At 38.1% G+C, this 11,928-nt stretch overlaps 1 protein-coding gene and 2 pseudogenes across 1 annotated transcript; 2 read left to right on the top strand and 1 right to left on the bottom strand.

The window, feature by feature from the left end:
* LOC140934210 (uncharacterized) overlaps nucleotides 1-11,928 on the top strand; it is a 129,491-nt pseudogene that overhangs the window by 97,112 nt on the left and 20,451 nt on the right.
* LOC140935915 (uncharacterized) overlaps nucleotides 1-11,928 on the bottom strand; it is a 61,212-nt pseudogene that overhangs the window by 38,781 nt on the left and 10,503 nt on the right.
* LOC140935923 (P2X purinoceptor 7-like) lies at nucleotides 10,643-11,693 on the top strand. The gene is made up of 3 exons (XM_073385498.1): nucleotides 10,643-11,079; nucleotides 11,188-11,314; nucleotides 11,429-11,693. Exons 1-3 carry the CDS (start codon nucleotides 10,851-10,853, stop codon nucleotides 11,598-11,600), a joined length of 528 nt encoding a protein of 175 aa, XP_073241599.1. The 5' UTR covers nucleotides 10,643-10,850; the 3' UTR covers nucleotides 11,601-11,693.

The raw sequence follows: 11,928 nt of genomic DNA on the forward strand, positions 1-11,928 counted from the left end.
AGGACTCACTTCCGTGAGGAATTTTAGTAGATCTTAAGATTCGTATGAGTTCAAATTCTCACTATACTATTGCTGATTAAGTTAAAAGATAATGCATACGAACTTGAGAATTAAACTCACCGAGGGTAGCGACACTGTACGACAGCTCGTCCCAGTCCACCAGGTTGGCATATCCATTTCACCCGACACTCCCCCGTCAGGGGCTCCTTGGTATGCCAGCCAGTCCACTGTGGCAAACGTTTCTCCATTTCTCTTCTCGTTTCTACCAGCCTGTGTGACGCAAACTGTGAAATTGTTCTCCATGATGTCTTCAACCCAAGCAACCACTGCCTCGTGGACATAGTATGGGTCTGAAAAGTTCACGTGATTGACAGAAACTTGTATGTGAACCGGTTTATCGGGATAAAAGACGTAAGGTTCCAGTGGAACCTGTTCGCAAACTGCTTCCGCCCAGACTGGGTTGTGACTGAGACGATGGCGGCCTTTTTGGTAAGGGAATCCTAAAAACAGAAAAAACACACTTGTGAAACTGTTTGGCTAAAAAATAATATCCAGCCATGTTTGAATAAAGAACAATCAACTTTAAGGACGGAAAGTTACGATAGAAGACGACAGAACCTGGCAGGTAGAAACTATGAACTCAGCCTTCATCAAGATTGAATTTAAAAACAAATTTGAAATTACATTTGAGAGGGCACGACAACGGAACTTAAGTACTACCTTGATGAAATTTTCTTTTTGAAAAATAAGATTTACACTTAAATAGAATTCACCATCCCAGGATAAATCGCAAGCTCAAATCTTCTTCGTTTTCACTGCATGTGACGTATCATCAAACGCTGCTCACGACTGGAGGTCGTGAGGACGTTTATTCAACTGTCAGATTGTTTATATCGCAGTGAGCTCGTATATGATGAAGATCTTTCTTGTTTAAAAAATGGAACATAAAGGTTAATTTTACAAACATACCGGTTACTGGAATCCTCCAATTCGAATATAATGAAGCTCAATCAAAATTACCTGTACAATCTCCTGGATGATAGACAGTGAAGTTTGCCCGGAGATGGCACATTTCTCGCTGGAACACACACACGTTATCGTATGTAGTTCCATTGGAGGAACACACAGGCTCCTCGAATGATGGACAATTATCCACGTAAATGCACCTCGCGTCCCTAGGACCAAAAGCCTTGCATACAGCAAAGTGCTTGCAGGAAACATTGATGCACGGGTCAAGATCTGTTAACAAATGATACGCAGAACAATTCAAAATGTCAAATCTTGGCCAACTCAAATGTAAGTTCTCTTATTTATTTATTTATTTATTTATTTATTTAATCTTTTTATGTGCCACTTGATTTGTTAACTGTTTCAGTCTACAGTTCAAATAAACAATTGCAATTGTAATATGCAAATATCTGTAAGTTCTAAAGCATCTAAAATATAATTTTCTTCTCTAACTTATCGTTTAATAATAATAATAATAATAATAATAATAATAATAATCTTTATACAGGCAGATCACTTGACAAAGAGTGATATTCAGTGAGGCCCTGCAAAACAATAGAAAAAATAAATGATCTTAGATAAATGAATGCGTAATAGTAATAATAAGTAAAAAGTTAAAGTCTAAAAACCTAAATTATACAAACTACAGGTTAAAAATGTTAAAATGTCAGATAGACTAAAATATTAAAAGCTATAAAATATCTAAAATATATAGCTTTTAATGTTTTGTTAAAAAAGAAGAAGAGAGTTAATTTCTTTAAAAGATGCGTCTAAAATGTTCCATTCCTTAGCGTATTGTTGAAAAAGTCTCTGCTGTCTGTAATTCCTTTCAACCAGAGGAAGACGGAAATCGTTCCTTCTTCTAGTGTTATAACCATGGATGTCTGAGTTTCTCAAAATATTAAATTTGTGATCTACAAGTCCGTGGATGTACTTAAAAGTGGTAATGTATCTATGTACAAGGCGCTCTTGAAATAAGGTAGGCCATCCGAGTGTTTTAAGAACGTCGGTAGATGAAGCATAGTTGGGCAAATCAAGGATAACTTTGGCAGCCTTATTTTGCAAGACCTGTAAATCATGCATTAAAGTAATATTATCTCTGTCTCCCCCGATGGTATCAGCAAAGTCGAAGAGAGGTCTTATTAAAGCATTGTACAATGCGACTCGAGCATCCAAAGGCAACAGATGTTTGATACGATTTAACAAGCCAATTCTTTGATTCACTTTCGCAATCAATGATTCGATATGCTCATTCCAAGTCAGATTCTTGTGAATGACAAACCTAGATACTTGATTGAATCTTCACCCTCAATGTTTTCGTGATCAATGACAAGCTTAATACCTTGGCAGGTTTGCAAGGTTGGCATTCAGGTGGTATTCAATATTTTGAAAGCAATTTGCATGACTACCTGGCAGTGCTCTAAACGGTCGTTAACGTATATTAGAAAAAGAAGAGGCCCAAGCATGCTTCCTTGGGGTACTCCAACAGGAACCTTTTGTTGAGTCGACTGGCAGTTTTCAACAGATGTGACTTGATACCGAATTTCAAGGTATGAGGCAAACCACTTCACAACTTGAGAACTAGCTCCAATGGTCTTGAGTTTTTCGACAAGAAGCGCATGGCCCACTGTGTCGAAAGCCTTCGAAACATCTAAGAAAACTGCACCAGTGAAGCCGCCTTTATCAAGACTCTGTACTATGTTGTCTGTAAAATGAGCAAGGGCAGTTACGGTTGAAAGTTTAGGGCGGAAACTTGCCTAGTCCCTAGGCCTCATTTTTCCTCGCGGACAAAGCGTTGACAAAGGAAGGCTTTTCCGGCTTTATAAAATTGTCCTTCGAGGAATTTAAAATACACGGAATTTTTATCACGGCCGATCGGAGCGCTTTGCTTGTCATGAAACGCCACCAAGCAGCGAAGTTTTTGAAGAATTTTCAGGTACATTTTGTACTCTATAGTCAAGAAAATTACGCATTTGTGAATATTTTATCTTTAACGTTTTATACATTTTGAGATCGGCTTGAGCGCCGTGATTTAGATTTGTGTTGAATAATTTTTGCCATGTGCTCAGCCGATTTTACTTGCGTGAACGGATCCACGAGCCAAATTTGTGTCACGCGAATTGCTTTTAAGGATTAATTTATGGGCCTTTGAATAAAAATTTTCGAGAAATAATTTCTCTGTCTATTGTTGTGTGTTCTTTCATTGATTAACATTTGCCCAAAACACGATCCTGAGACAACGCATGCAAGTTGAATTTAATGCTTGTCACATTTATAATACACGCATTACTTCTGTGAATGTCGGCGAATTTTATAGGATTTTTACTTTTAGATTCAGTTTCTGGGCACTTTTTGATACGCAGCAAATGAATTTTATTTGAAAGTATGGTTTTTCTAATTATTCAAGATTTGAGGTTACAACACACGGGTCAATTTTGTGTTTACTTTGAAAATTCGCGAGCGGCAAACTCCGATAGCTCAGTTGGAATGATGAGATTGAAGGAGCAGTATAAATCTTCATAGGACTATGAATAACATTCTGATGACTTTTCAAATCCGGTCGGCAAAATTCGATCCTACAAATATCCACAAGAGTGGTTAATAACCAAAATCTCCTGCTGCCTGCTTGCTTGCTGCTCACAACATTAACGTCATCAGTAACGCACGCATGCGCATTCTGTTTTTGTCTAGGCGTTTCCCGCCCATTCGCCTCGGATACGTCACCGAAACGAATTGACCGAGAGGGACTGGGAAAACGCCGTACAGGGACTAGGCAAGGCGGAAACCAAATTAATTTGGAGTAAGTGATTCATTAGCTGATAAAAACTCGTACAGCTGTTGGTGCACAGCCCGCTCTAGCATCTTGCTAATGGTTGGGAGTATTGTGATTGGCCTGTAATTGTTACAATCGGTACGATCGCCTCCTTTGAATAAAGCAGTCACCTTACCACATTTCCTAGTTAAAAAGTCATTTCCAGTTAAAAAGTCTGGGCAGTATAGGTGCAATTCATTCAGCTGAGTCCTTCAATAATCGTGTACTAATACGATCCAGTCCTATAGCTTTGTTAGTTTTTAAGGTTTTCAATTGCTTGAGAACAAAGGATTCTGTGATACTAAAGAAGGAAAATGATTTATTATTGCCGTTCCATCGCGAAAAGGCAGGTGGGAAAATCTTTCTGGGATTGCTGGCTATAAGCCGAAGTTTTTCCTTAATTTTGGCGGCTAGCTTGGTTCCCATACGAGAAAAGTGCGTATTTAGAGCCTGAGCTATTTCACTGGTTTCCGTGTATAAAACACCGTCCGCCTCAATTGAAGTTATAGTCGAATTAGACTTCTTTGACGTGATCTCATTGAGGGCTTTCCACAACTCGCTGGGATTTCCTTTATTCTTGTTGATTAAATCTGAATACCATTAATTTCGGCCTTACATTTTTTCACTTCTTTCTTCGCGCGTTAACAAGTTAGAGCACTAAATTGAAGTATTATTTAACCATCCTTCGCAGTAGTTTCAAACGAACTAGAGATGAAAAAAAAATACTTAGGAACAGGCGACTGCTACGCTACATCTTAGTTCTGACTAGAATATTTACCCCCAATGGCTGTGTAATGAACAGTAACTGGATCATGTTGGCTTTCCATTCCTGCCAAGTCCTTAACGCACACGCGTAAAGATGAAATCGTTATTTCCTGTAGCAGTAAATCGTAAAAACTTAGTCAGGTCAATAAACTATAAAAACAGTCAGGAATCAAGCTATTAGATGCCTGATTTAATCTACAAATTTATTTGTATTCAAGTTGCGACTAATCGCGCGAATGACTCTCAAAGATATTGCTTGCTTAGTGCATGTAAGACGTATTCCAAGTCCTTCGTAGTAAATGGAGTTCAGTGAAATAGCGGAGCTCGGATCACGCGTCAACAGCATAGGACCCGTGGAATACATGTGATGAGGCCTAGGAGCTAAGCAAGGTTATTGCTATCTTAGCTGTATCAAGGCGTTCAGAACATTGTTCTCCGGCTTAACAGAATACACGTTATTGCTGTCGTAAAGATGACTGACTGTAACCATAACAACGGGAGGTGCATAAAACGTCTCGGTATAGTTAAGAACCTGTGAAGGAAGGACAAGAAGCAAAGTTAGCATACATTATAACAGGGAGGGGACAAAAAACGAGAAGGCACGTTTTACCTTTACTACACATGTTTAAGGCACCACAGGACATGATAATTGAATTACTTCCAAAATTCTAAAGCGGAATGAGTTCTTTGATTCATCGCCAAGCTCTACCCTTTGCGACGCAAATAAGTTGCGAGAAAAAGGCCAAACATCTATCTTTCCACGCTCTACTACCAAATTTGTCATTACCTTGCAGAAAGCGAAGTTGTTTCGTTCCAGTGGAGCTTCACCGTTTTCAAACTGAAGTTTTCCATGAAATGTCATCTCACCAGTTCCCTGAGTAAAGGCCAACCAGTCCTAAAAACAAACAGGCAGACAAACAAAGAAAAAATTATTTGAACTTGCTGGGCAGTTGTGGTTGAAAGCTGCATCTGGCAGAGGCCGCTTATCATTGAATAACTTGAACTCATGTAACAAAAGGCTTAGAAAGTCATGAGAAGCTTTTTAGGCGATTTTATATCCTTGAACAGAAGGGATATCTATATTTGTATAAGAAATGCGTTCAATGCCTAAGCTAATATTCAACAAACCAAGTCAATTGAGAACAAAACAAAATAACGATTTCCAACTTAAACTGAGAGCTCAAATGTCATATTACCATCCAGGTATCCTTGTTATGTTCATTTCTCGTCTAGGCATCGACCAAGAATTGCAAGTCAAACTATTATCTCGGTAGACTCTTATTACTTCATAGAACGCGGCCAAAAATGACTGACAACGCAGACGCTGTGTTTTGATAATCCTCTTGAAAGTATATCCAGCAACAGAAGTTGACGTTAATTACTTAATAAATATAGGTTTTGAAAATAAGCGGAAATTAAAACCCAAGAAACAGACCAACTTACCACTTGAATATTTTGGTGCTTTCCATCAAATGTTTTTACTTCTCGGAGGCAGATTCTAAAGTGGTCTTCCTGTAACTCTTCTATCCACATGTTCATGGCGTCCTGTGGCCTGCTGATGCTAGCGTGACGTACAGTGGCCAGCACTTTTGGGACAGAAGAAAACTTCTGCAAAACAAGAAGGAGTTCACTGAATCTACCGTTTCGATAGACTAGGATTTACATATATATATATATATATATATATATAATCTAAAAAGCAGTTGCACTGTCGAATTCTGATGGTTATTAAACTACGGACTTAGGAGCAGAAATATAACATGACGGGCTTTGCTCACCAAAAAAAATTATGCAAATTAGGCTAAGGGTAGATTGAATCTACCCATGGCTTATGATTAACTGAAACGGGAGATCACAATTCGCGCCTTCATACGACCGAGGTGTTACTTTGGAATCCTCGGTAATTACTTTTTTCGCACTTGCCGACATCCAAAAACACCCAGCGTGGGAATCACGAGACGTGTAAATAAGACATTTTTTGACATAATAAAAAGGTTTTCCAGATACGGACGCGCATTTGTTTGCTTTACTCGCGTGGAGACACACGTCAACTGTTACTTCTCACGCGAAATAGTATTCAAGGCATGGCTCTACTGTGAAAACACCCCGCTCCTTATTGATCGCACAACCATAATTATGAAAGGCGATAGCAAGAAAAATAACTATCACTCGAATGGGATAATCGAAGATCAAGAACCAAACCTTAACGAGAGCGGGGTTTATATCTGTTACTAAAGAGAAAATGGAAATGAAACATAAACCCTTTGCCGACTCAGAAAATATTACGAGAAGCTGAAGTTTGCCACCCGAGAAACATTTTAATGACGGCCTATAATCTATTCTTACGGGAGGAATGAAATTATTTGCAATTATGTCGATCGAAAAGTAAACTATCTTCTGTCTATTACTGTGTAGTCGGCAGGAACATTACACAAAACGGCGTCAGGAACGAGGTTCGATGTTATAAATTAAGTACATTTACTTACCTGTGATAAATTAATGTTTACTCAATGAGAATGATTTAATCCCAGAGAAACTACGATTCCCGAAACAGGAACATTTGGAATTCTTAGACATCAGTAACTACAACCTACTTATAACAGCTTCATTTTAATAGTGACTTGATTCGGAAATAATAAACCGTGAGATCTAACGCAAAGCTCATAGGGCACGGCGAAGGGAAGGCAACCAGAGGGTTTGAAGTAATCTGGTGGCCCAATCTTTTCTCCGGCACTAGCCACGGGAAGTTAACCCTAAGATTCTATTTTGCTAAAGTAATGCTTTGATTTATTTAACGTACGATAATTGACTCGGTTGTGTTTTACCAACACATTTTTTTGTAACCCAAGCTTCTTAATTAAGCCAGAGAACGGAAATTTTTGTCGTCGATTTTCATTGACAAAATCATTTGTAAGAACTAATAGACATCTGAGTGTTATAACTTTTCATTTGACGTTTTACTGTACGGATAGCTCTGTAACAAGCGGCAAGATAATTTCATTTTTACATACATATATTAGCATCGTTTGAAATTAACGAATAATACTAATAATGAAAACGTTTTGATTGTGTTATCATGATTTTGGTTAAAACAATTTTGTCACACTGTGTCGCTGAAAGTTTATCTCAGTACACAAGCAATAATTGTAACTAAAGTAAATTCTATGTGAATTTCTGAAAGAAAACTAAAGCCACTCAGTGTACACTCCATCACCTGCTGCAAATTATAGCCCTGTATCAAAGAAAAATAATTTTAAATCACTCAATAATGATGTTGATAATAATAGCAATAACAATAATAATAATAATAATCCGTCATCAGGTAACAATAGCCCATAAATGAACTGACTACCCAAGAGAAACAGAACCAGTTAGTACAAAATGAAAATGATGAAAATTAGGTCCTGTCATCAGATAACAACAGTCCACAAATGAACTGACTACCCAAGAGAAACAGAACCAGTTAGTACAAAATGAAAATGATAAAAATTAGGTCCTGTCATCAGATAACAACAGTCCACAAATGAACTGACTACCCAAGAGAAACAGAACCAGTTAGTACAAAATGAAAATGATGAAAATTAGGTCCTGTCATCAGATAACAACAGTTCACAAATGAACTGACTACCCAAGAGAAACAGAACCAGTTAGTACAAAATGAAAATGATGAACTGAAATTAGGTCCTGTCATCAGATAACAACAGTCCACAAATGAACTGACTACCCAAGAGAAACAGAACCAGTTAGTACAAAATGAAAATGATGAACTGAAATTAGGTCCTGTCATCAGATAACAGCAGTCCACAAATGAACTGACTACCCAAGAGAAACAGAACCAGTTAGTACAAAATGAAAATGATGAAAATTAGGTCCTGTCATCAGATAACAATAGTCCACAAATGAACTGACTACCCAAGAGAAACAGAACCAGTTAGTAAAAAATGAAAATGATGAACTGAAATTAGGTCCTGTCATCAGATAACAACAGTCCACAAATGAACTGACTACCCAAGAGAAACAGAACCAGTTAGTACAAAATGAAAATGATGAACTGAAATTAGGTCCTGTCATCAGATAACAATAGTCCACAAATGAACTGACTACCCAAGAGAAACAGAACCAGTTAGTACAAAATGAAAATGATAAAAATTAGGTCCTGTCATCAGATAACAATAGTCCACAAATGAACTGACTACCCAAGAGAAACAGAACCAGTTAGTACAAAATGAAAATGATGAAAATTAGGTCCTGTCATCAGATAACAATAGTCCACAAATGAACTGACTACCCAAGAGAAACAGAACCAGTTAGTACAAAATGAAAATGATGAACTGAAATTAGGTCCTGTCATCAGATAACAACAGTCCACAAATGAACTGACTACCCAAGAGAAACAGAACCAGTTAGTACAAAATGAAAATGATAAAAATTAGGTCTTGTCATCAGATAACAACAGTCCACAAATGAACTGACTACCCAAGAGAAACAGAACCAGTTAGTACAAAATGAAAATGATGAACTGAAATTAGGTCCTGTTATCAGATAACAACAGCCCATAAATGAACTGACTACCCAAGAGAAACAAAAGCAGTTAGTACAAAATAATTATGATAAAAATTAGATTTTGCCATGTAGATAACAAAAGCCCATAAATAAACTGACTACCCAAGAGAAACAGAATAATAACTGAAGCTAAATGTTTTCTTTAAATTGAAGTGACCATAAAACAGAAATACCTTACTGTATTGGGAATAATTTGACTAAAAACAAACTTACCTCAAGTCTAATATCACTAATATGTAACTTAAGTCCGTTTTAGTCTGACCTCTACCTTAAAGAAAAACAGAATTTACAAGGCCATCCGGTGGAATGCTTTTCTGGCGAAGAAGACCAGTGATCAAACGAACGTGGAAGCGACGTACACAGTGGCTGGCATCATGTTGAATTCCACTACGGCATAGGCCGATTTGGCGGGTTCAAGTTCCCGCGTTGCCGCGTCTTTCGTCAGGAAATCTCCTAAATATTTCTTTTTTGGAGAAACTCGTCGGACGGACTCCACATATTTCTTTTTTGAGTGCATGCCAATGCTTTTGGGGGTTGTAACCCTCGACAGACTCGAAATGGGAAACGAAGACTCATACCGTCGACGGTCGCCTTCACTTCAAATGGTTTCGAAATCAAAACCACAGCGCTTTTGAACTTTGAAAGTCTAAGGTAGAATATTAATTAATTAGTAAGAATTTAACTCGTTTACATCGCATGATCGGTGCCTGACCCTCAAAAACAAACAAAATGGTACATGTACGCTGCCGTCTATTCATTTCAGCTGCACTGGAAACGAGTTTTTGCGGCGCTTTTTATCACACACGTCACGTCATGTCTCAAGAGGGATTTTGTGACTCCGGCACTCGAGTATTTAATATTTCCACATGAAATATGGGTCGCTCCTTCAAAAATTTTATCAAAGTGACAAAGGAAATATAAAATGCTTTAACGTAATGTCTTTTAAGCCTGGCGTGCCCCGTCCAAATCACCGACAGTCCGATCTGGATTTGTTTATCGGTTTTACAGGCTAACAGTAAGTCTGAATTCATGTAAATTTCTTTCTACGGGTAGATGAAGCGAGCTTTTATTTTTTAAGAAGATACATTTCAAATGATCAAAATCTTTTTCATTTTTAACAGAAAGGTCACGCTGCAAAAAAAACCGTTGCGTGGGATGCTGGCTCCTCGCCTTACCTCGCGCTCAAACGACGCGTCTCTCGCGGATACTTGGCATCTGGTTTACTTATTATGTTCCGGTCTTAATTAATTTTATGACACCAAGCAAACACCTTTCTATCGCGTACCAGGGCATCAACTTCCGGCGCCTGCTGAGATTTTTTTTCTTGAGCAAAGCTCCTCATGAAAGGTCTCGATGTGACAGTCTGGTATGAAAAAAAATCGACAGAAGTCGTGTTAAAGGAGAACTGAAGTAAAAAATCCGTCCATTTTTGTATTGTTTTTTAGGTGGCTGTAGGTGTAAAAAATTGAGTTTTGCTCTTTCTTCTGGTTCGTTTATTATTTTTTGCCCAAAAAATCGGTTTGAAGTCTTGGTTTTCGCGCCTTTTGGGCCCGATCATCGTGGGCTCATCTTAACTGTCAGCGGCATGTTATGACGTAAGGTATGGGGAAGGCTCGCAATCGCACAGTAGCGCGTACTTATAGCATCAACCTTTGGATCTCCTCGCAGCATCTGTTTCAGTAAAAAATATCGATTTAACGTAATGAGCGGAGTTCAACCATTTCAGTTTGAACCCACGTATCCTCCTGGCCAAGAACCAATTGATCTGGAGGAAGAAAGTGAGTCAGGTGATACAAATCAACGAGATGCGAGAGGAAGAATCGGCAGCACCGAATGGTGCTCTTGTGAAGAATGCGTGGCAATGGCAACGGAGGAAGAGTGTTTTTGTTGCCAAGAACTGGCGGAACTGAATCAAAAGTTAGATGAATCAGGTTTGTTTTTGTTTTAGGTTGCTTCTTTTCCCTCGATGTATACACTAAGAATACTGAGAAGGACATCGCGGTCAAAAGGATTATTTATTGTTTGTTTTTGTCTGGTAGGAGTTGGATGTATTACGGAGCACGCCAAATTCAGGATTATTTGCCTTGATACTGACGTGTTAAATACTGCTCTAGTGGCAATTCACAACATACGCTGTAATCCCTTGCCGGATCTCATTGAGAACAGGTGAGTTGTTGCTTTTTTTTTCTTTTTTTTTTTGGCCCGAAGGATCGTACCACCAAGCATGTACTCTGTAAATATTTTCTATTTATGCTTATTTTGCTTTTTCTATTTTCCTAGAACTTGGCGCTTAGCAGCTTATCGCCAGTTTACATGGTGGGCACATGGCGCCTTAGGAAAAAAAAATCGGCGAGTGATTCCAGCGTGTGTTGTGAAAGCCATTCGACACGAGTTTCCTGATGAAACTGGACAATATGCCGGGTTCAAGGAAGCAGAATTCGAGCTAAGTTAGTTTCAAGGTAAACAATCCTGGTCTTGGCGTGTAAACATTGTTTTACCTTATGACAACCGGGCATAAAAATCCTTGCAGATCGTTTCATCCTTCGCAAATGCATGTACATTGTCTAACTAAAAAAATAAAAATTAAGCTTATCTGTATAAAAATTGTTATGTTTTACTCCAATCCATTTTGTTGCATCTCCTTTTAAATTTAAAGTAATTGGTTATTGAATAATTAGAAGGTTGCAAAATAGTAATTGAAATATTTCAGCGAGTTTTAATAATTTTCAGTATTTTTCGAAAATAAAATCTTGACCGGACAATCAACAGCATTTTGTTAT

The sequence above is a fragment of the Porites lutea genome, chromosome 4 (genome assembly GCF_958299795.1).
Source record: "Porites lutea chromosome 4, jaPorLute2.1, whole genome shotgun sequence".
NCBI lineage: Eukaryota > Metazoa > Cnidaria > Anthozoa > Scleractinia > Poritidae > Porites > Porites lutea.